Source organism: Carcharhinus amblyrhynchos, chromosome 15 (genome assembly GCF_965287045.1).
Source record: "Carcharhinus amblyrhynchos chromosome 15, sCarAmb.v2.hapA, whole genome shotgun sequence".
Taxonomy (NCBI): domain Eukaryota; kingdom Metazoa; phylum Chordata; class Chondrichthyes; order Carcharhiniformes; family Carcharhinidae; genus Carcharhinus; species Carcharhinus amblyrhynchos.
This window is the reverse complement of record NC_137338.1, coordinates 72,970,281-72,996,239: the sequence shown is the minus strand read 5'-3', so window position 1 is coordinate 72,996,239 and position 25,959 is coordinate 72,970,281. Positions and strand designations below refer to the sequence as shown.

General features: G+C 42.0%; 1 protein-coding gene across 1 annotated transcript in view; it reads left to right on the top strand.

Moving 5' to 3' along the window:
• rubcnl (rubicon like autophagy enhancer) overlaps window positions 1–25,959 on the top strand; it is a 51,917-nt gene that overhangs the window by 7,260 nt on the left and 18,698 nt on the right. The window contains exons 3-10 of the mRNA XM_080204218.1: window positions 6,085–6,199; window positions 11,070–11,537; window positions 13,280–13,377; window positions 16,452–16,644; window positions 18,045–18,176; window positions 18,970–19,018; window positions 21,248–21,365; window positions 23,786–23,931. Coding sequence (XP_080060344.1) covers window positions 6,085–6,199; window positions 11,070–11,537; window positions 13,280–13,377; window positions 16,452–16,644; window positions 18,045–18,176; window positions 18,970–19,018; window positions 21,248–21,365; window positions 23,786–23,931 — 1,319 coding nt within the window. The remainder of the gene's footprint in view (window positions 1–6,084; window positions 6,200–11,069; window positions 11,538–13,279; window positions 13,378–16,451; window positions 16,645–18,044; window positions 18,177–18,969; window positions 19,019–21,247; window positions 21,366–23,785; window positions 23,932–25,959) is intronic.

Sequence of the window (25,959 nt, the reverse complement as noted above, 5' to 3'; positions counted from 1 at the left end):
TATGTTGGAGTTTAGAAGATGAGGGGGGATCTTATTGAAACTTACAGGATACTGCAAGGCCTGGATAGAGTGGACGTGGAGAGGATGTTTCCACTAGTAGGAAAAACTAGAACCAGAGGGCACAACCTCAGGCTAAAGGGATGATCCTTTAAAACAGAGATGAGGAAGAATTTCTTGCGCCAGAAAGTGGTGAATCTGTGGAACTCTTTGCCGCAGAAGTCTGTGGAGGCCAGGTTACTGAGTGTCTTTAAGACGGAAATAGATAGGTTCTTGATTAATAAGGGGATCAGGGATAATGAGGAAAAGACAGGAGAATGGGGATGAGAAAAAAAATCAGCCATGATTGAATGGCAGAGCAGACTCGATGGGCCGAGTGGCCTAATTCTGCTCCTATGCCTTACTATCTTATGGTCTTATGTCCGGGGTACGTGGTATCCTTAATTATGCTGGCTACTTTTCCGAGGCAGCGGGAAGTGTAGACAGGAGTCCAGTGGCCTTGGCTAAACCCAAACCAAACATCAATGAGCTAGTTATCAATGAGGGTGGATATTGCAGTACATTTAATAAACTTTGATTTTCAAAAGTTCTTCGACGCATGACTAAACTCGGAGCAGGTGGAATCAGGGGACACAGCTAGGTATTCACACGTTGACTATAGAACACAGAGTGTAGGAATGCAAGGACCCAAAGAGAATATTCCAGAAATACTCAGCAGGTCTGGCAGCATCTGTGGAGAGGGAAAGAGAGTTATTGTTTTAGCTTGTGGTTTTAGGCACTTTCTGGGAAATTGTGTTCCACAGGCACTGGTGCAGGGACTGCTACTGTTCATCATTTACATGAATAATTTTGTACTCAGAAATAGGAAGTATAACATTCAAAATTTGATGGCTGAGTCTGGACTGGGGTTACAGAGAAAGTTGGGGGGGGCAGCATCGTGGTTAGCACTGCTGCCTCACAGCACTAGGGACCTGGGTTCGATTCCCAGCTTGGGTCACTGTGTGTGGAGTTTGCACATTCTCCCCACGTCTGTATGGGTTTCCCTCGGTTTCCTCCCACAATTCAAAGATGTGCGGGTTAGGTAGATTGACCATGCTAAATTGCCCCTTAGTGTCAGGGGACTAGCTAGGGTAAATGCATGGGGTTATGGGGATAGGGCCTGGATGGGATTGTGGTCGGTGCAGATTCGATGGACTAAATGGCTTCCTTCTGCACTAGGAAAAAAGTGAAAAAAGTCTGCGGCAAAATGTAAAATAATAAACTTGCTGATAACTGTTTAACTGACAGAGTAACTTTAATCTAGCTGAGAGTGGATTTGTGCACTTTGGTAGGGGAAGTAATGAACCCATATGAAAAATAAGGCTCTAAATGGGCTGGAGCAACAAAAGGATCTAGTGGTACGTTTAAACACTTCATTAAAAGTAGCAAAACAGGTTAATAAACCCGTGAAGATGCAAACAAGGCACAAGGGTTTATTTCTAGAGAAATAGAATTGGAAAGTAGGGAATTTACGTTAAACTTTTACACATTTGGAGTCTGTTCTGGACTCCATATAACAAACGGAATATAGATACATTAGAGAAAGTGTAAGGCAGATTTATGTAGCCAATAGCAGAACAGAGAGGGTACAACGATCAGGAGAGACTGAACAGGCTGCAGTTTTTCTCTCTAGAGATGAGAAAGCCAAGGGAGTGAACTAATGGTGGTTTAAAATTATGAAAGGGTTTTTGATAGTTTAGGTGTAGACAAGATACTTGCATTTGTGAAACAAGTTTTTGAAACAATGGGCCATAGATATAAGATGATGCCTAATAAATCCAATTAAAAAATCGAAGGGAAACTTCTTTACCCAGAGTGGTGAGAATGTGGGGCACACACTTTCGCAGCATATACTCAAGGTATCCAGCCTTTAATGTGAAGCTGGATAAACACAGGGGGTAGAATGGAACAGAAAGATGTATTGATAGATTGAGATGCAGTAAGGACAATAAACAATGGCTCAGTCCAGTTGAACCTGTTTCTTTGCTGTAAAATCTCTGTAACACCAGAAATATTTATACCACACGTGAGCAATTTAGTAGTTACACCCTGTAACTGCTCTGAAAAGAGCAGTTGTGGCCTTTCTTAACATTTCAGACTTGATTCATCACCTGGAGGAATGACTGGGACTGCTGAGATGAAAGAGATAATCAGACATAGTACAAGAGGATGGGAATAGAGGCAGATTGGTCAGACTTGTGTTTGTAATAGGTCAGTAGATATTAATATTCTTTTAAGTTTATTTATTAGTGTCACAAGTAGGCTTGTTAGGCACATTAACACTGCGATTAAGTTACTGTGAAAATCCCTTAGCTGCCAGGTACCTGTTCAGGTACACTGATGGAGAATTTAGCATAGCCAGCGCACCTAACCAGCACGTCTTTCAGACTGTGGGAGAAAACCAGAGCACCCAGAGGAAACCCATGCAGATACGGGGAAAAGTATAGACTCCACATAGGCAGTGAATCGAACCCGTGTTCCAAGAGCTTGTGGCAGCAGTGTTAACCATTGTGCCACTGTGCTGCTGCTTGTTCAACTGTGCAGAATGGATAGAGCCATATAGCACAGTAAAGGGCCTTGGGTCCTTAGAGTCTGCACCGACAATATCTACCACCAAAGGCGCGCTAATCCCATTTTCCTGCACTTATCCCATATCCTTGAATATTATAATATTTCAAGTGCTCATTCAAATATTTTTAAAAGCTGTCAGGTTCCCAGGCAGTACATTCCAGATCACCACAACCCTCTGAGGGAATGGTAACATATTTATTGAGTAAGGGTACCCAGATATCACTAATGAGAAAGCTTGGGGGTACGAGTGGTGTGAGTTTGGTAGAGTTCCATGGCCTTCCTGACGTGTATGCCAGTGTGTGATTGATGAGTTAAATCTACAGTAAGACCATTGGATAAAGTGGTTATTAAGGTTAGCAAGTTTGATGATAGCTGACTTGTCCCATCCACTCTGTTTGAAGTACGTTTGATGTTCCTTGAGTCTAGTGTGTGAGGCACAGCCTGTTGAGTCCTTTAAGTTCAAATATACCACTCTCAGCATGCAAACCTTCAAACAACACTTATATAACACACATTTAATCACACCATCAATTCTAATCTATATATTTCATGTTGGGCATTTTACATTAAATCAAATCAAAGACCCATCGGACTATGGTAACTGAAATTTAGTAGAGGGGTTCAGGATTTTTCCATTTTTGCAGTTCTGTTCATTTTGATCATAAGAATTGCAAATCAGTGGCTTTATACTCTGCAGTGTCCTAATGTAAACTAAATGTTCACAGCAACACCTTGGCATAAGTGCCAATCTGGCTAAATTCATAGAATCTGTATAGTGCAGAAGGAGGCCTTTTGATCCATTGAGTCTGCACCCACTCCCCAACAGAGAACGCTACCCAATCCCAGCCCCCACCGTATTGCTGTAACCCCACATGTTTACTCTGCTAATCCCCCTAACCTGCATATCTTGGGGCACCAAGGGGCAATTTAACATGGCCAATGTACCTAACTTGCTCAACTTTGGACTGTGTGAGGAAACTGGAGCATTCAGAGGAAACCTGCATGGGCACAGGGAGAACGTGCAAACTCCACACTGACAGTCACCCAAGGCTCCTGGGTTCCCTGGTGCTGACAACTGTGCCACCATGCCGCCGCAGACAGGACTTGGGGTCAGAAGGTCACGGGTTCAAATCCCACTTGAGGACTTTAAAGGATGTAATCTATGCTGACACTTCAGTGCTGCGCTGCCAGTGGTACTATTCAAACTCTGCTTATTCGTGTGCATATTGTAGATCACTGAGCACTTGACGAGAAGCTTGGTACTTGTATATTGGTGAACAAAAGAGACAAGCTTTTCATCTTGCACCCATTAGGACAGATTCACAAGAATACCAAACCTCAAAGGAAACAACAATATATACTGCATGGGACAAGGGTTGGCAAAACAATTCTGTTTGGTTGAGGCATTTCCATGGAAAATATATGAGAGAACTTTTATTTGATTTAACAAAGGTGCAATTCTGGACCATGTTCCTTTTGCCTGCAGAAGACAGGTCCCTACGTATGAATTTATTTAGTTTATCACATTTTGCATTTATCCTGATGCAAGACAAAAAGCATCGGCAGCATGAATCCTTTTTCAGCCATAGAGAAGTAGGACAGCTCTTTAAGAAAGATTAGGGTTTAGATTTGTTCAGAGGCCTATTTCATAAAGCTTTAACTGCCCTTTGCACAACTCAGTCTTCCCATTCAGAAGGTTACAAAGCTCCTGTTTATTTTCCAAGTGCTGTTACTGCTAGTATTCTCTTGGGGTCAACAAAAGTTGTCATCCCAAGCATGTACATCTCCCATTTGGATGACATTTTAGTTAAATACAGTTCCACTTTAAGTTCTGATACCATATTTATCTTCCAGAACCATTTATCAAGAACCTATTCTAAAATACTCCAGCGAGCTGCTATATCCATAGCAGCAGCAGTCAGATGAAAGGTGACAATGTGTAATCTGTCCATTAAATTGCCTTGAGGATTAAAGGTCATACAATCTAGTGATAAGGAAATATGCCATTGTCCAGGAAAGTCAACTAATGTTTGACTCTACTGATACCGTTTCTGTTTCCTATCACCACATGGCTAGTGCCAGAACCTGAAGACTGGAAGAGCAATGTTATGGACATGTTCGCATGCCATTAAGTAGATTAGTCGGATGAACATGCAAGCTGGAGACATTGCACTGATGATGAGAGTTCAGCCTGTCAGCCTGCTGAATGTCAATCATTAGCTTTAAGTGCATGTACCTTGCTCTGTGACTGAGACACACTCAATGGGTTGGAGTGGGGCAAACTGGAAATGCTTCAATGCAACAAGTCTGACTTCCCCTGATTCTGTTAGCTGGGGATAAGAAAAGAGTAAGGGATTTGAGACTGAAATGCAGGAAGGCAAGATAATTTGTTTCATAGCCTTGCTTTAAAGTTAAAATAGCTGAACTTATGAGAAGTGTGGGTGAGTTATAAAAAGTTTTTGACCTTGCTTTTTTGGGAGCAGCTTGGAGCTATTTTGTCACAATGAGATTATAAGCAAGGAAATAGACAAATGCCATTTTTATTTGTGTTCTATTGCTGAACTTGAGTCTTGGTGTGATTGTCCTCTTTTAAGGTCAAACCAAATAGACAAACTCAAACTAAATTAGGACAAAGTAAAAGGGGCAGCTCCCCAAAAGGAAGGGGAACAGCCTGAACAAAAACAAAAGTACAAAGGAAACTTAAGACACATCAAATCAAAATATGATTGTCGGGGCCTATAACACACGCCAGCCCCTGTGGTGCCCAGCAGGCATGGAAGGTGTCACCTGCACCCACAGACACCGCATGCTCCCTCTCCAGAGACACCTAGCTGCGAATGTTGCCGCCATAAAGGGATCTTGGTGTGATTGTATTATGATACATTTGACAACAGACAGTACTCATAGAAGGAATTCACGATGAGACTTAAGTTCAGTATTGGATAAGGGTTAGTGAGAACTTTATAGAAAGAAGATACTGGGTATACAATTAAATACACCACTTTTTCCATGCAGGATCCTTGTTAAAATAATCAATTGGGGTGGGGGGCTCACTCGACTGTTTCTAACTCAGACTATCTTAAAGGGGCACTGTTTTCATTGAAAAGGTTTCTTGGTAGATCAGTTCCTGAGGAATGCAAGGGCCTGAAAGGTTCAGTAAGATGTTGATTCTAAGTGATCGGAAGAAGTATATCACAATTGTGTGTTAGCAAACAAATAATGGATATTTGACAAACATTTTTTTTCAGTTAAATAGTGCCCCTTTAAAAATCCAAACTGTTTCAGCAGTATTAATCCAGATCAGATAGTTAATTGATTGATTGACTGTCTCCAGCTTGTTGCATTTCCACACAAGATCAGTTAGATGAGAATCTGCTTCCACAGGTTCAAACCTGTTGTGCTCATTTACTGATAGAGCTCCCATTGGACAACTGATATTGTGTTAGCTTGAACCTGTTTTCTGTATTCCTGACACAGCAGGCAAAGGAGAGGAGCTTACCACCAGTGGCTGCGGCAAAGAATGTACCTTCAGGATTTGATCTGAGCAGTTGGCGTCCTCCGGCCCAGTCGCCCTGTACCACAGTATTGACAGGTATCTGGGTATTTTTCTTATATGCTTAACAGGCCAGGCAATGTTGAATGTAAACATCATGAGTTGCTTTCCATATAGCCTCCTTTCTTTCTTCTATTTGGTAGGGGTGGGGGACACTTAGATTTCTGCAAGTGTAAAACCAGCATGGCTATTTCTGGGGTGGTGAGATCTCTTTTCTGTTTGGGAACTGCTTCTCAGACATTTAATTGATTAATGGAGTGTGAAAGTTTAAATTGACTTCTCCATTCTGTGAAACAGACTCACTTTACCCAATAGCTTATTAACAAGGTGCAGCTCTTCATGGCAACGTAGTAAGACGGGATTATGGTTATCTCTGCAAGACCCTCTATATTTTATAGCTGCCTACTTGTGAGAAATCATTGTCAGGATAGGAAAATTACAATTGGGAATAGTGTTGTCAATGAGGCTTATTCCTTGAGGGATGGGAAGGCTTGATGTTCTCTAAGTAAAGTTTAACTATTTTGCAACTCTAGTTTAAATGCAGATTATTTCTGTGCCAAGGAAGAGATTTTATCCCTTTTATTCTCCCTCTTTCTTTGGATGTGGATCTGGTTCTGTAAGTGCCTTGTACTTTGCTTATTTATTCAAGGCAAGTATCATTACATGCCCTAATTATTCAAGCTTAGTGAGCTAGGGATGGGCTACCCTAAGCCTGACTCTGAACATGTTAAATTGCCTTTTATGCACTTCCAGTGATGGACTGTGGGTGTTGTTCCTCTGTAGCCCAAAAAAGGCTGAACTGTGGTCCATTTCTACATTGCCATGATCACTTGGCACAGAGTGAGAACAGCATATGCACTCTTTCAGTTCAATCACACTGTATTGGCGGGAGGATATTAGCAGCGCTCCAGGCAAACACCATTATGTTTTCCGATGTTTTTAAAATACTTTTAAAACATCATCTGTCTACATCCGTATTCATTGAAATAAAAATAGTGCTGGAAAATATTGACTGACCTTTTTTATTTTCCAGTTTCACTCATCACCCAGTAGAAGCTGCATTAAAAGTGAAGACAAGTCAATGTGACTTAATTGCCTCATTTTTGTGATTTCAGACCACTTACTTCCTCACTGAGCCTTTGGGTATTTTAATTGTTGACGGGATTCGGTAGGATGAGGATTTACGTTCACACTATAGCCCCTAACTTCTAACAACCCATCTACTTGATTCTCACTTGTCTGGTGTTTGGATTTTCAGGGATATTTGGTATAAGCAGCTCTCGACACTGCTGCATACTGCAGGATATATCCCAAAGCCTGTGATAACTGTTGTGATAGGTTTTTTTTAAATTGGGGAATATGGCCTATTTGAGGCTCAAAGATGGCACACACCAAAAAGTTTGGTTACCCTTCTGCTTGGGATTGTATTTTTGTGGTGATGAAACAACCTTGTTTGGGCTGTTTATGATGGATTTCAAATCAGTGAACTTAACTAGGAAACATCCAGATCTTTGATTTCTCCTAATGTCAGTATATTAAATTTAAGCTCTGAATACTTTGTGTGGGTTATGTCGCACTGCTGTTTGAGTTGGCTAGGTCAGATATATATCCATCTCTTATCAGAGAGAGTTTCAAACAAATTCATGCTTTAACTTTCATCTGCTGAAATCTTCCCTTTGCCCACCCCTAATACATATTTGAAGGAGGGTCAAAGCCTCTCCCCACACTGCATTGTCACCAATCGAACACATATGAACACCATAGTTGCTATGGAATTCCTCTTGTTTAAATTGTTGCACCCCATCTGCTTTGCAAGACAATTTCAGAGGCATCCTTTTCAAACATTGTAGTATTAGCGTTGTTGCTAAGACCCCCAAGATAGCATTTTGCCTGATATCTCAGTCCACTGTAAAGCACCACCAGTTCAGGGAGGATTGAGATCAACCTAAGTCTGGGCAGCAAGTGATCTTAACATTGCTGATCTTGGACTCTGTTACTGCTGCCTTTAAGATTAAACCTAGTCAGTATCTGGATGGTGTAACGGTTGTGTAGATATGCAGTTATTTGTCATACTCATTTTTACCTCTGCTCCCTCTAATTTTGGTATGGATTCAGTTTCATTGTATCCGGTGTGGCTGCAGTCCAGGTTGTGAATTAGTGCCTGAGGTCTAATGTAGGCCTAGCCACTTCAAGAAGCTCACGTGTAATCTTCCACATCCAACTCTAATTGCCTGCTTAGGATTCCAGTTGTACCCAAAAGTCTTTGACCTTTGAGCATCCACAACTCTGGGAGAGAGAATTCTAAAGATTTGCAACCCTTTTATGGAGACCACCAAAAATCTTTTCATCTCAGTCCTAAACGGCTGATCCCTTTTACATCCCTTGGTCTAGGCCCCTCTGCTCAGGGAAATGGCCTCTCAGCATCTACCTTGCCCACTCAGGACATTCTTTATATCAATAAGACCCCAAATCCAGAAACAATAAACAATTCTTCTGTTATCCCAGGAATCAATCTTGTGAACATTAATGCAACCCTCCTCTTTGGGTAAGGAGTCCACAGGTCTACAATATACGGCAGGTATGACCTCATCAAAGCCAAATAGATGGGCCTTTTTATTCTTCTACAGCAGCCCATTTGAGCTAAATGAACATACTAAGTTTTCCCTAACTTCTATCGCAAAAAAAAATAGTTTTCAGTACATTAACCAACCCTTAATCCATGCTATAAGTTCAGGTGGCACAGTGGTTAGCACTACTGCCTCACAGCACCAGGGAGTCGGGTACGATTCCTGGCTTGGGTCACTGTCTCTGTGGAGTTTGCACATTCTTCCTGTATCTGCACAGGTTTTTTTCCCACAGTCCAAAAGATGTGTGGGTTAGGTGCTAAATTCTCCCTCTGTGTATCCGAACAGGCACTGGAATGTGACGACTAAGGGATTTTTACGGTAACTTCATTAGTGTTAATGTAAGCCTGCTTGTGACTATCTTTACCATGTATTTCCCCTAATCGTGTGTAGTGCCTTTTTTGTAAATGCAAAAACATTTGCGAGTTCCCCCCACCCCATACCCTGCTACTTACATCCTCAAAAGTAATAACTTGTGAAGCATGATTCCTATTTCATAAATGACTTGACCTTGCCTAATCTAATTTTTCAAACTCCTTGTTACCACTTCTAATGTTCTTTCCTACTTAATATAAGGTTAACTGGCTCGAGCTCTCACTCTAATTTGTTCCTATACTTTATTATTCTGAACTCCTTACTCGTAAAACTCTTAGTTCCCACAATTTTTGGCATGCTTTATATACCTTCTACTGTGAGGGCATACTTCCTGATTTCCCCACTATAATTACTTCTTTGTGTATGAAGAACTCCTCATGTTTCCTTTCACGAATCTCTTTTGCTCTTACAATTCTCATATAGTATTGTCTTAAATATTTTGGCCATACAAATATATGAAATGGGAGCAGGACTTGATCAGTGTCCCTCAAGCCTGCTTCCCCCACTTCAACCCACCACCCACCACCCCCCACCCCGATCCCCTGTCAGACAAGAATCTATCAATTTATTCTTTAAAAATTTGAAAATTTCACCTCCACTGCTCTCTCTGGAAGAAAATTATGCTCTCATTTTTCCTCGACTGCATCTTAAAACGTGAGTCTCTCCCATTAAGAGAAACATCCTTCAACATTCATTGTCAAATCCCGCTTACATATTTTAAAATAAAAATCCTCCCAATGATATTACTTCTGGTAACTCTAAGCCTACCCATAACCTTGCTAGCGACCATTGTATTACTTTTCCAGTGAAGGTACTTTTTATTTGCTGAACATTTTTAAAGTTTTTAAAAGATGTTTGTCATTGCTTATTGACTGTCACACCTTGTACTCTTAATTTCCCAGTCTACCTCAGCTCATCACTCGTATCTCTGTAATTACTTTTTAGGCTTAATCACACCGTACTCTGAATTTAACATCAACTTAGCACACTAGGAGCACTGTTTCCTTCATAATTTCCCTGTGTCATACTCTAAAATAGTTTTGTTTCCCTTGGTTCCTTAGAACCATAGAGAAGTTATGGTGCAGAAAGAGGCCATCCAGCCCATCATGTGTGTACCAGCTTAGAAAAAAAAAAGTAGCTACTCATTTTAATCCCACGTTCCAGCATCTGGTCCAGCTTGCATTTTTTTTTAAATTTATTATTCAATGTATTTATGATCCTTAGGTTTGAACGTCACAAATAGGAACATCCCTATATCCACCAGATCAAACACCTCCATCACCAGGAGCACATTAGATACAGATCCAGGTACCAGGTTTTGGCCTCAACCATCAGTTTTAGGCAGTGGATTGCAGGCACCCACCATTCCCCTGTATGAGAGGATTTTCCTCATGTTCCCTGTAATGCTCTTGCCAATCACCTTAAAGCTATGTCTCTGATATTTGCCACTGCCACCCCTCATAATTCTATACGCCTCAATTAGGCCACCCCTTAGGCACCTCCTGTTCCAAGGAAAACAGCCCTAGCCTATCCAATCTCTCCCTGTCCTGGCATTGGATTATCATGTTTGAGTGGGGAATGAAGATTGAGAACTGGGCTGGAGATGTCAGGGGCACCTCGAGGCAGGACCAGCCTAATGGAATAGAGTACTTTTTAAAAATCTGGACATTGAGGGGTATCCTACTCTGTCAATAAATTTGTATTGTGTTTACATCTTTGCTGTAAGATCAGCCCCTCCCCCAAGCCTGGCTGGAGGCTGGATGTCCTCCATGGACCTTTCTAAAATGGAATAGGTCAAACAGTTTGCTATTATACTGTTCCTCCTTGATTCTCTTAATCAAAATGATCTATTCATTGAAACCACTCCCAATCGAGCTCAGCTAACCATTGTTTCTGTTTTGTTGTACCAGATGAATACTCCACACCAGCAGTGATGGGCCAGACAGCAGTGACTTCAGGTCGGAACTCAAACAACCCAGAGGCTATCAAAGAGATACTGATCTCTGTGTTAGAGACCTATGATGGCATCAAACCAACACCTGCAGAGAGCCATATGGCTAATTCGAGGCTTTCTTATTTGACTGTGTTCCAAGATAGAGATCCAAAGAGGTTTTGGGACAGTCATGGCAAAAATAATGATCAGGGTGTTGGGATTCCAATGACCACCTCCAGCAATGGCTTGCGCAGCAGCAGTTTGTCGATGTCTGCCTCTCCTGAAAGGTCCTCTGGTCTTTCATTCAGCCCCTTCAGTAAACTCTTCCCCACTATGCTATCTACAGCTTCCAAGTGCAAGAGCATCACCAGGGTTCCACCTGTGGTCTCAAAGACTGATGTATCACGTCATCAGCGTTCACAGTCTGATTCCAACATTTATTCAGGTAACAGATATTTGTCCAAAGAATACCAAATGACAGGTTGTCCAAATAATAAGATTTGCAATTGGCAAAGCATAAAAGATGAATAGCAGCTAATTAATTAATCTTTTTGTCTTGTTACTTTTTCTCTCTGTACAGCAGGATGCCATATCCTCGATCATGGTTGTTATTTAGTGCCTCGTTATTCAGTGTGACATTTTTCTAAACTGCTTTGATCATTTTCCTAAGGTATGATGGGCCTATAAAAAAGAAGTACAGCACAAGAACAGGCTCTTCAGCCCTCCAAGCCTATGCCAATCATGGTGCCCTAATTAAACTTTTTTAAAAAAAACCTTCTGCCCTTACTCAGTCCATATCCCTCCATTCTCTTCCTATTCAGGTATCCATCCATATGTCCCTTAAATGTTGCTAATGTGCCTGCTTCCACCACCACCTCCAGCAATGCATTCCAAATACCCACCACTCTCTGAAAAACATCCCTTGCACATCTCCCTTAAACTTCACCACCCCACCGCCCCCCCCCCCCCCCCTGCCGACATTGAACCTTTGCCCCCTTGTAATTGACACTTCCAAGCTGGGAAAAAGCCTCTGAATAGCCACCCTGTCTATGCCTCTCCTCATTTTGTAGACCTCCATCAGATCTCCTCTCAGCCTCCTGTCTTTGGAGTGAAACCTCTCCTCATAGCCAACATCCTAGTGAACCTTCTTTGCACTCACGCCAAAGCTTCCACATCCTTTTGGTAGTGCAGTGACCAGAATTACACATGATATTCCAAATGCAGCCTATATAGCTGCAACATGATTTCCCAACTCTTGTACTCAATGCCCTGGTTGATGGAGGCAAGCAGGCTATGTGTTTTCTTAATCATCTTGACCATTGCCATTTCTAGGGAACTGTGGATTTGGAGGCACTTGAAGTGCCTCCTAGTGACGGGATTTAATATTCAACTGACAACTAACTTTACAAGAAACTTAATGTTGAAGATTGTGTCACTTCTCTTTATTAAACAGTACTTAAGTGTGCTGTTTAAGCAATTGCCTGCACGGCAACATTTTGAATAGCTAAAATCAAACTATTAGGTCAGGCCTGTCCTTGTGACCCTGCTATGCTGGAACAGTAATATCCAGTACACCTGCCATCACTGTTCCATACAAGTGGATCACTCTTTTATTCCAGAGGAGCAGCAAGTTGGTGATCTTCAATTTGAGAAGTTTTTAGTTACTGCCAGGATGAAGGGTTATGGAGAGTGAGCAGGAAGATGGAGAAGAGGCTGAGATGAGATGGCAGAGCAAACTCAAGGGAATGTATTGCCTACTCCTGCTCCTAATTATGTTACGACTTTTCATATGAGCAATCTCCCAAGGCTGCAGATAACTGAAGATAGATTCCCTTTGGGAGAAACTGTAGTCAAGGTTGGAAAAATTGTACCAGCCTGAACCTCTGCACCTGTTTCTAATTTTAACTATGGTACAATGGCCTTTCTCACTAAAGGGGTGTCGGGGAACTGGCAGTTAATGCATGGGGGAGAGAGGGGGTATCAATTTACTAATTATAACGTTACCTGAATTACCTTGGCATGTGGTTTAAAGTTGTGAATTTGTGCAAATCGCAGTTGCAACTTGCGGTATGTTGCATTTATTTTTAAAGGTGATTCAGGCTAACAGCTTGTTTAATTTGCCTTCAGTTTCTTTGCTCCCTTTCCCCATTTTGCAGTTTAATCTAAAATGTTGCCCTCTTTCCACAGAGAGAGCACAATATGGCCCGAATAACAGACCAGAAACTGTTGTGTACACGAGCTACCTCTCCAATCCTAGTTTCAGTGCAAGCAGGGCTCAGGAAAGGGTAAGGATGTATTCCACAAAACTGGGCTTCAAGATTAGTTCCACTTTCACCAGGTTTATCTTTTTTTTTAATTAACCAGCCCATTCTGTCTCCCAAACCTTCGCTTTGGGACGAATGAGTTGGTTATGTCAATAATCTGATATCACTTGAGGATTGTTGATGACAGAAATAAATGTTGAAGTTTGCAGTTGGTTTGTTAAAATTGTAGATGTTATATTTTGATAATGTGATCTGTATTGGGACTTCCTTTTTTCAACTGCAGACATGCGGTTGAGGAATGTGTGACTCATGGTTTCGAGAGGACATGTAGTTACTGTTGTGGGTGAGGGGAATTTAATGTAAAGATGAGTATGTATTGATGGGAAGAAATGGGACTATTCTCCCAAGCTGAGTGATTCACTGGGCATCCTGAGATACTACTACATTTTTGAAGTGTGGGTGTACATTTGAGTTCTGCATATCAGAAATTTAATAAATTTCCACAAGTGATTCCAAATTTGTTGGACTTGTTTGAATATTGCATGCAGTTTTAGTGGCATCTCATTACTGAAAGGTTATTATAGAAGGGAAAAAAAGAACAGACCTTTCAAGTCTGGCCCTGAGCACATCTATACCACCCTGTGTGACTTCTGCCCAATCCTGACAGAATCCTGATCAAACAAGCAGATATCTCCATCATCTCCACTGCTACCCATGTGGAAAGGCTGAAATCGTTGAGGAAAGTAGATACAGGATTATCACTAAGCAATACTCAGCCCCTTGTACCATGTCCTCAATGCTCATTCTGAGCTCAGGTGTAGGGGCATCACTGCTACACAGCAAGTCCCCCTTTCAATGAGCAAATAAGGTTTAATTTCCATTGGAACAGAAATTATATGGTGGACTCGAGGGATTTTGAATTGAGATGGTAAGTGGGAGGGAGGGGGAAGAGAGGTGGTGCAAAGATTAAGATAAGATATAGGATCAGAATTAGGCCATTCGGTCCATCGAGTCTGCTCAGTCGTTCAATCATGGCTGATCTGATTCTCTCCCTCATTCTCCTGCCTTCTCCCTGTAACCCTTGATCCACTTATTGGCCAAGAGCCTATCTATCTCTGTCTTAGACATGCAGTGATCTGTCCTTCACAGCCCTCCTGGCAAAGAGTTCCACAGACTCACCACCTTCTGGCTGATGAAATTTCTCCTCATCTCAGTTTTAAAGGAGTGTCCCTTCACTCTGAGGTTGAACCCTTGAGTTCTAGTCTCTCCCAGTTGTGGGAACATCCTCTCCACGTCTGCTCTATCCAGGCCTCGCAGTGTCCTGTAAGTCTCAATACGATCCTCCCCCTTTGTCCTTATAAACATCATCAACTATAGACCCAGATCTCCTCAAGTGCTCCTGACGTGACAAATCTTTAATTCCTGTGATCATTCTTATGAACCTCCTCTGGGCCCCTTCCAAGGCCTGATGGTTGTTTTTATATAAAAAAAAGTATATAGCTGGCTAATCAAATGTGTGCACCAAGATTACCACTGAAGCAGCAAAAAGAGAAGTAGGATTTTTTTCAAAGAGTCGCTGAAACATGGAGTAACTGTCTGCTGAAACTAAAATGAGGAATTGGCTAAATGATCATGAAGGACGAGTGGGCTGGGGGTTTATTCACTCTGGAAGGAAATATGACCTGACTTTTAAAATCCATAAAAGGGGTTTGAGGTAGATGTCAAGAGCACATGTTTGTACTTATGATCGAGCCCAGAGGGGTATGTGAATAAGTGGCCTAAGGAATTGAAGAGAAATTTGTTTTTAACTAGTGAGTGCATGGAACTTGCTGCCCCAGGGAAGTAGTTGTGGCAAATAGTGAAACTGTGTATTTAAAGGGGAACATGAAGGAAGAATGTTGATTGGGTGAGATGCATGAAGAGACTCATGTGAAGCATTAATGCTGGAATCGGTCTGTTGGGCTATATGGCATGTTTCTGCATGAAGTATTTTGAAAAGGAAATGCTCACGGGCACTGGAGCAGTGAGATGGAAGGACACCGATGACTTCAGGTGAAAGGAACAGGGAATATTTCAGGATTCAGGTCAGCAACAAAAAAACCTTATGGACTTCCCCAGTTGCATAGGTCATTTAAGTTGCAGAGATATATTTATTGCTGTTGTCAATGACAACCAGTCAAGCTGTCTTTTTTTTGGATATGGTCAAGCAAGTCTGTGTGTTGGCCTTGGTAGTCCCCAGGATTCCTGTCCAAATGGGTAGCAGTGGGGATAACTATTTGTTTGACCAGGGTTCTGTGGGGACTGGGCAGAAGTCTCACAGGGTGGTTATAGTTGTGCTCAGGGCCGGGCTTTGCGATTGCTCTTTCAAAATGACATTCTGGTGAAAAAAGTAGCAGCTAATGTGAGAAAAGTCCCTTTTCAAAAAAAAAATTCTTGGGAATACATTCAAGTGATTCCAAAGGTGTTGGCAGATTTCTGGATTTTAATCTTGCCTTTGAACAGTTTGGATCCATGATTTGCTATCTCAAGCTGGTACGGTGTGTCAGTCCCAGTGCCATTGCCACATATTAAAGTGACCATTTCTAGCCTACATTTGTAAGAAAACCTCTGAGGACTGGGGTGGATCTTGTCATGCGAGACCAGGTATCACTTGGGCAGCACAGTGGTTAGCATTGCTGTCTCAAAGCATCAGGGATCTGGGTTCAATTCCCAGCTTGGGTCTGTCTGTGAGCAATTTGCACATTATCCCAGTGTCTGCATGGGTTTCTTCCAGTACTCTGGTTTCCTCCCACAGTCCAAAGATGTGCAGATTAGGTGGATTGGATATGCTAAATTGGCCTTCAGTGTCAGAGGGACTAACTAAGATAAATGCACGAGGTCAGGACCTGGGTGGGATTATGGTCAGTGCAGACTCAATGGGCCAAATGGCCTCTTTCTGTACTGTAGGATTCTATGATTCCACATTAAGATAGAAGGTGGCATTATCCTGACACTTGCTGTAAACAGAATATCTACTATTTTATGTGGTGCCCAGTAAATGATTTAGATTCTGCCTCACATGAATTTGGTAAAACAGTCGCTGCTTCTGTTTGCAGGAGAATACGCACCTTGTTGTTGCTGATATGGTAATTGCTGCATTAGAGAATGTAAAATGTAGTGTGTGTGAACAAGCGGAGGTGCTGGATGGTAATCTGACAACTATCCAAGCCCCAGCAGATGACCTGAACACCCTTATTAAGAAGGAGGCACATTCTGACTCGGTGAACTCTGTGGACAGTGGTTATGAATGTAAGTGTTGAGTTGCCTTTGAATTGAAATATCTGGCTCTTCAACTCAATACAATCTGTAGAAACCCTTGTATTTGATGCACACGATGAATAAACTGAACATCACTTGGTTTTAGACCACATTGACAGAGCAAAATTAACTCAGCTTGAACTCTTAGGCTTTGCAATGTCTATCACCACCTTCCCAGAATAGATTTGAGATTTACTGTGATAGAATGAAATATGAGGGTCCTTTGTACCTGTAGTCAGTTTTAAATGCAAAGTGGTAAATATTATAATATTCATTTAGTCAATTTTTCACTGCCCAATCTCAGCATGAGAGAACTTAGTTTGAACATAGACTGCATGGGTCCTAATCTAGCGACCATCCATTTTCCAACAAAGTCTTTGCCTCCCCCAGTGAGGATCCAGAATCAACTGGACATGGTGTTTGTAACGGATCCTTAATCAAATTGTCTCTCTCAACTGGCTTCTTATTGATTCCATGGATTTGTTCTGAACCCATTACTGTGAATTTAGTAGCTTTTCATGTGGAACATCTGTCAAAAGCCGAAGCTTGCCGATGTCATTGGGATCACCTTAGTCCATTTTGGGTTGCTACCCCTGCATGCTTTATCCTTTTTTAAGGATTCTGTTTATCAACACTGAAGGTGAAAGTTCTCAATCTATTTCCTTTTTACTTATTGAATTTACTGCTCAGAATTATGTATCCTGGCCTTGGATGTTTTTGATTCCTGAGTCATGTTCAACTTTTTATCACCCCCACCCCCTTCCAGGGGAGGCTGCTATTTCTGGACCATTAATGAAGGACAAGATGAATGTTTTGTTTTTTTTTATTTCCCTGATTCACTTGATGAAGAGGCAGTCACACGTTATCTCTGCCAAGTCTAACTCATCAGTTTCAGTATTCCTGGTTTGTAATTTGAGTTGCTAAGGCTTCCCGTGATTTCATAGCTTTCACAACTCTTTGTGGAAAAATTACTATGTACTCTGCATTATCTGACAGCTTTGACTTGACATTTGTACCTAAAAGATGGATGTAGGTTAGTCAAATATTAATTTTAATTAAACAGAAGAGTAGGTCAAAGGACATGTCCTCAAGCTAGTTAAAAGGCAACTTTTTAGATCTTCATGCAGTAAGTGACCAAACTTTAGAACCTACTTCAGGCCCATTGATGGTGAAAACCGTGGTTGTGTTTAGAATTAAATACTGCACTGGGGAGAGTGGAGGGTGTTTCTGAAAGAGTTAAGATTAACCAAATGGTTTTCCAAAGTTGTAATTTCCATTCTTCCTGACAACTGACCATTTGGTGAGCTCTTGTTCCTTGGGAGTAAATAACCTTGTACATACCCTGGCGGAGTGATAGTTGGGCATACTGACCTGTCATTTTTATTCTATAGGTGGCTCAGCAACTCAGTTGGATGATTCCTTCGATTCTGGCCTCAAGTCCCTGTGTGAAGACAAACAAAATGGTGATGATGCAGCTGTTGGTGCTGATGACGATGATGATTATGATGATTTTGTGATAATAGGTACCGGTGTCAGAATAGACCTAGATTATAAGATGCTTAACCTCAATAAGCAATAAGTGGGGGTGGGGAGGGAGCAGATAATTTCCAAATTATTTGGTGGTGGGGGAGTCTTGGGGTAAAGACGTTTTCTTACCATCTCTACTTCCTGCTTTGGGTGATGTGTGTGCACTGCACTTCTCAGATTTTTCATTGACTGTAGAGCTACTTTCTGGACTCTGTTAAAGCACAGTACTTGATCTTGTAAGAAATGTGTCGTCAGCTATGAACCTGTGCATTTCCCATCACTGCACCGGATAACTTGAACAAGGCCAATATTCTAGTTAGTTAATTATTCCATGGAGGGATGTAACACTGAGCCTGCAGTTTCTGATGACTTTTAGCATAAAAGTGACCTTGTCATCCAGCCATTTTGTAATAGCAACTTGTACTAGATTTAGCATTGTTATACAGGATGTAGACCATGGATGGGACAGGATATCCTGCTGGAACTGCTGATTATGTTCCTAGAATGAGTTTGCTGTGATAGATCACAGACTTTGATTATCAGTCCTGATAGCAACATGGAAAATCAATAGTGTGAACTAGTAGGCAGAGTTGGGAGTTCCTAGTAAATGCTACTTGTGTTACAAGCTAACATGAGAGACCCAAGTTAATTACTTGTAATGACCATTCATGTTAAATGTGTGCTTGTTTTCAGCTTTGTGGAACTTTTGTTTCTTGTTTTGAGGGGGGACAGGAAGCAATGCTGCCTTATTTGACATTTTTATTTCTTGAACATTTTATTCAATTGCAGAATTTGATGATCTTTTTGGTTCTGATGGCCCCTTAAAGTCAATAGAAAGGTAAAGGTTTTCTCAGTGAAATGTTTTGACACATTGTGTTTTCAAAATTATTGTAATAAATGTGAATTGCTGCCTGCAATCTGGGCCATGTGGTGGTGATGATTGTAAGGCTAAGGCCGCATGGTAGGAGCAGAGAAGCATTGGCTCTCATGAGACACTTGAATTTTCAGCAATTTCTAGAGGAAGACTGGTTTGAGTTTAATAGAACATAAGAACATAAGAAATAGGAGCAGGAGTAGGCCATCTAGCCCTTCGAGCTTGCCCCGCCATTCAATAAGATCATGGCTGATCTGTCGTGGCTCAGTTCCACCTTCCCGCCCTCTCCCCATAACCCTTAATCCCCTCGCTTATCAAAAACCCATCAACCCGCGTCTTAAAAATATTTAGCGAAGCAGCCTCCACCACTTCAACGGGCAGAGAATTCCAGAGATTCACCACCCTTTGAGTGAAGAAGTTCCTCCTCAACTCCGTTCTAAACCGCCCCCCCTTTATCTTGAGGCTGTGCCCCCTAGTCCTACTGTCCTTTCTGAGCGGGAAGAGTCTCTCCACTTCTATCCTATCCATCCCATTCATCATCTTATATGTCTCAATGAGATCTCCCCTCATTCTTCTAAACTCCAACGAGTACAAGCCTAGTTTATTCAGCCTCTCCTCATAGTTCAACCCCCTCAACTCCGGTATCAGCCTAGTAAACCTCCTCTGCACTCCCTCCAAGGCCAAAATGTCCTTGCGCAAGTGCGGCGACCAAAACTGCTCACAGTACTCCAGCTGCGGCCTCACCAGTGCCCTATACAGCTGCAGCAAGACCTCCCTACTTTTATATTCAATCCCCCTCGCTATGAAGGCCAGCATCCCATTCGCCTTACTGACCACCTGCTGCACCTGCAGGCTGGGTTTTTGCGACTCATGCACAAGGACCCCGAGGTCCCTCTGCACCGTCGCCTGCTGCAGTTTTTCGCCATATGCAAGCCATTGTGTAATGCAATCAGCAAAATGTACTGCGAAAGAAAAACCCTGTAAATACCAAAAATGTCACCAGTTGCTAGACAATTCATAGAATCCCTACGGTGTATGAGGTGGTCATTTGGTCCATCCCATTCCAGGCCCTATTCCTGTAACCCTACATATTTACCCTGCTAGTCCCCCTGACACTACAGTCAATTTATTTATGGCCAATCAAAGTAACCCGCACATGTTTGGACTGTGGGAGGAAACCAGAGCACCTGATGAAAACCCATGCAGATGGGAGAACATGCAGGCTTCACACAGTGACCCAAGCTGGGAATTGAACCCAGGTCCCTTTGACCTTTCAAACAACATGTCATCTTCTATCTCCATGTGAATTTGAAAAGATTACTGCATATGGGCATTAACTACCAATTAAACTTGGTGGACTGGCACATCATTTTATAACTCAGGCCTGAGGACAATTAAAATAGTCTTGTTCCTGCAAATAACTGATCTTTGGGGTATTTTTAATATTCAAATCTTTTTTTCTTTCCCCTCCTACTGTTTTTCTTCATTGTTAACTCCCTTAGTTTGGTTAAGGTATACTTATCATGGTAATCACTAGTCTTGCATACTCTATTGGCTTCATAGCACCATAACCTGGAAAGTAAATGATGCAGGTAGGGTGAGATGTCCCACTCTAGCAGGGCATCTCACCCCATTTCTGGGCAGTGCTGTTCCTGAACTAACAAGTGGGTAACCATAGAGATGAGGATGAGTCAAATTCATCTGGTGGGGAAGTCTAGATGGGTAGGCAGTGGCATCAGGAGGTTCTTCACCATTAAAGGATAAACCTTGCTTCAAAAGGCTGAAGGTTAAATGAAAGTATCCACCATGATTTTTTTTTTATTATATGGCTAGGATTTGAAGGGATCTGGAAAACTAAAGCAGGCGCATGGAGTTGAGATAACAGTTCAGACATGATTCAATTGAATGGTGAAAAGGGGCCTAATCTGAGGGTTTTAGAACATCTGCTCAATTGCCAATCTCAAACTTGTCCTCTTGGGCAGAAGGCTGAATGTGTCTTGAGTTTTAGCTGCTATTTGCTCCTTCCCTGCAGCTCTTTATGTTGAAATGCCAGCTGTTTAAAAACAAAAGATTTGCACAGCAACTCCTGGTATGTTTCATGGCACTGTACAACCTTGTATTATTCCTAACTATCTTGTTTGCAGTGCATGACTTTTTTTTTAAACTGGTACTCTTTTATTTTCTCTCTTTCAGGCACTGTTTATCTGCTGAATATTTGGCTCGCCGACTATTTAAATCATTCAGGACAACATGGTTGCCCCCAGACACTGAAATGCATCATCTTGATATGGTGGAGAAGGTGCTGGATGAAGTATGTAGCTAATGGGTTGAAATATCTTTCCTTGGAACATTTATCTTCCAAACCGTGCACTAGCTAATGTGCATAATTTGAACTGAGATTCTTTTCCTAAACAAAAGGAAAGGGGACAATAAAACTTCCATTCATATAGCACCTTTCATGATCCATGCCAACACACTTTACAGCCATGAAGTATAATCCCTAATTTTAGAAATGCAGCAGTCAATAGTTTTAAGGTTCCGCAGCAACGTGATAACAACCTGTTTGGTTAAGGGATAAATATTGACCAGGAAACTCTTGGGATCTCCCGGTAATGCGAATCTTCTGCATCAACTGAAAGACAGGGCCTTGGTCTATTGCTTCAATCATTGGATGGCATCTTTGACTGTGCAAGACTCCCTAAGTGCCACGTTATTGAGGATCAGTCTTGATTGAGCTCAAAGGTTTGGCACCTGACTAGAACCCAAGACCTCCTGAATTCATTGTGAGAGACTATTTGCATCTATCTCCAACGTAACTAATCTACCCCTTACTCTCCAAGCAGCCTTGCACCATTCTATCTGTGCAACCTGCTGTATCATAAAATCCCTAAAGTGTAGTAGAAGGCCATTCGCCCACCTAGACCAATTCCCACAACTCCTATTTACCCTGCTAATCCCCTGACACTAGGGTTAATTTAGCAATGGCTAATCAACCTAAATGCACACATCTTTGGACTACAAGAGACTGTAGGCATACACCTTGGCTGAATTCTTTGACTTTCCAAACCTTTTCCTCTCTGGCCTCCTCCCCACTTTCTTTGGTCCAGTCACTACCTACTCTCTGGACACCATGCTTAAAACCCCTGACAATGCTGCTCCCTCCCTTTGAATGGACTTTTGATCATTTTTACTCTGGCTGAATATTTTTCTTCAATGCAAGGCCTTGGGATTTTTATTGCATTAATGACATTGATGTAAATTATTGATCACTGCTACCTGCTTTGCAAATGAATTGCAAGTGATGTGCAGTTGTGTAGAAAGTTTGGAGAAAATATAACCTTGTAGGGTGGGGGGAAAAACACTCCTATTACTTCACCATGTAAACAAAACCCAGTCAACGACAGTGAGCTAGGTCAGTAGCTAACACTTGTTGCAGTAAGGGTAAGGTAAAGGGTCTATTGAAAGAGCACTTGTGTAGCAAGATGTCAAAAAGCTCTTTCCTTCCTAATTACAGTCACTATTCTAATGCCAGAGACACAGCTGGCAATCTTATCCACTGCTTTGGCCCAGATAGCAAAGGGAATTTATTAGTTGGTTGAAGCATAAACAATGGCCAGGCGAATGCCATGAATCCTCTGCTAATATGTTCACCTGAGCTGAGCCATGGTTTAGTGTTTCATCTGAAAAGGACATCATCTCCAACAGTGCACCACTCCCTCAGCATTGCCCTACATCAGTCCAGGTGACTTATACAAGCAAGTCTCTGAATTAGAACTTGGACTTCTGACTCTGAGGCAGGGTTGCTGACACAGGTCCATAGTTGGCCCTTTTTCTGAGATTACAAAAAGGAACACAAATGATTGCAAATGCTAGGAACTAGAGCAGAAGGTGCTGCTGATACCCAGGTCAGTCGCCACCTACGATAAGAGGTATGGCCCTTAACCCTAATTTTTTTTTTGTGATTTGCTGTTTTATTTCCGGCATTCTGTTTGATGAATCTTCCAGTTGCTGCTCCTGGTACTGTTGTAGACTGCTTTTAATTAGAATTATTGCACAAATGAAGTTTTTCTTAATGACCTAAACAATACTGGGAATGCTGTGTATTGGACTGCAATAAGTGGCTTCAGTCCTTGAAATGTGTTAGAAAACTTAGCCCCCAGGAAATACCAACAGCCCATTAGACCCATTTTTAAGCCAGTTTCATTGGTATTTTAAACATGTCACCATCAAACTTGTTTCTTTTTAGACCTATGCTCTCTGTGGTGAAGAAGAATCTAATCTGTGGAGTATGGGGTGGCACAATTTTTCTGCTACATTTTCACCACAGCAAACTCCAACCAGTTGCTATGTTGAGTTTTCCAATTCCCAGCTGCTTATGATTCAGATGGTGAAATGACATTGCTGTGTCTTTTTAATTTTTAAACATAATGGGTAAACTTGCAGAATTTGACATTTGCTTAGTCCGTTGTTACTGGCACTCAATAGATGAAATGTTGTGATGTGCGTAAATAAGCCGAGATATCAAACATGAGCCCCATGTGATCTCAGCAAATGCCTGACCAAGATTTACACCCCCCACCTCTCTCACCACCATTTTGGTTGCAAACAGGAAGTGTTGAGAGGCTATTAGATTTTACATGTCTGGACAACCCTGATGGACTGTACAGCACAGCTCCACCTTTTTTTCTTTAACCTATGTGTTTTTTCTCTCCCCTGGCCTGCACCTTCCAGTTTCTCCCTCTGAAGGATACTTTGCCTGGCGCTGAAGAATCAGTAGATCTGACGACGGACTTCAAGTTAAACTCCCGATTGAGAGGAACTACAGAGTGGGCCCCACCTCGCTTTCAAATTCTGTTCTTCATCCATGCACCACAGAGGTATGTGAGGCCAGGTATAGCTTCCAGCACCATAACATAATTAATGAAGGCACGTATCTGGAGTAAAGTGTCAGTCAAGAGATAATTTTGTCATGTTATTGTGGAAATAAATTTAACATTTGATGCCAAATTTTTATATCTAGCAAATTCTGTTTTCAGTAACTGAGCTTCATTTTATTTTAAGCTACTCACTCATTACATAAATTCTGAAGACTAGTCACTCACTGTTCTTCACCTAGAATGGGCTAAATATCTTTCTAAAACATCACTTATTAAAGAGAAATTTGATATTTGCCATTAGTTTATGTTATTTAGGAATGAAGATTGATTTTTTTTAAAGAGGGAATTGAAGTATAATTTTACAGAAAAATGCTCCTAGTTCTGCCTCAAGGAAACACCGTGTGACTATTTAATTATAGTTTTTTTAATGTTCTGGATATGGATGATATTGGCAAGGCTGCATCTGGTCTCCAGTTCTGGTTTCCCACCCCTACCCACCCACCCCCCACCCCCTTCCAGTCCCTGAGTTGGGTAGCCCTGGTAGAACCCAGCCTGAGCGTCAATGAGCAGGTCATTGTCAAATAAATGTCAGTTGATAGCACTTTCCCTCCCTCTCAGTGCTGATGATCCAGAGTAGACTGGGGCAGCAATTGGCTGGTTTGAATTTGTCCTGCTTTTTGTGTGCTGGACATACTTGGACAGCTTTCTACATTGCTGGGTAGATGCCAGTGTTGTAGCTGTACCGGAAGTGCTTGCCTAGGGCTGTGGGGGAAAACTTTGAACCGTAAGTCTTCAGTACTATTGCTGAGACTCGTAGCCTTTTGCAGTATCCAATATTTTAGTCATTTCTTTATCACATGGAGTGAATTGAATTGGCTGAAGACTGGCATCTGTGAGAGGCCGATGATCCACCCACTTTGCACTTCTGGCTGAAGGTTGTTGCAAATGCCTGGATATTTTTCACTGTTCTGGGCCCACTATCATAGAGGATGGAATATTTGTGGAGCTGCCTCTTCCACGGAGTTGTTTAATTGCCCTTGAGAAAGTGGTGATGAGCTGCTGCCTTGAATCACTGCAGTCCATGTAGTACACCCAGCAATGTCGTTAGGAAGTAGATTCCAGGATTGTGATCAGCAATGGAACAGTGATATTTCCAAGTCAGGATGGTGATATATTTTCAGAATTGGAGGGGTAGGTGATGGTGATCCCATGCATCTGCCCTGACCACCATCTTGGTAAGAGTTTGGCGGACACTATCAAAGGAACTTGGTGTGCTGCTGGAGTGCATCTTATAGATTTGTATACACCGCTCCGATGTGTTGGTGGTGGAGGAGGAAGTGAATCACAGAACCCCTACAGTGAACAAGGCAGCCATTCAGCCCATTGAGTCTGCACCAACCACAATCCCACCCAGGCCATCTTCCTGTAACCCCACATATCCCTGTGACACCAAGGGGCAATCTTTAGCATGGCCAATCAACCTAACCCGCACATCTTTGGACTGGAAATTAGTGCACCCAGAGGAAACCCACGCAGACGGGGAGAATGCACAGAGAGTGACCCAAACTGGAATTGAACCTGGGTCACTGGCGCTGTGAGTCAGTGCTTGCCACTGTGCTGCCCCAGTTTTAAGGTGGTGGATAGGATGCTGATTAAGTGGCAACCTTTTGTCCTAGATAGTATTGAATTTGTCTTTTGTCTTTTTGATGCTCCATTGTTCCATTACACTCCTAGCTTGTGCACAGACTTCGAAATGGAAGTTGAGTTACCTGCTGCAGAATACACAGCCTTTGGTTTGCTCTTGAAGCTGCAATAATTGTATGGCTGATCCAATTCAGTTTTGAATCATCGGTGGTTCCCCAGGATGTTGTTGATGGAGGAATTTTTTGTGATGGTAATACCATTAAACATCAAAGAGCAATAATTAAATTCTCTCATTGGAGCTGATCATTGTTTGACAAGTCACATTCATGCCATATTTTATGGTTCATGCCATACTAAGGTTGAAAGTTGTCCAGATCTTGCTGC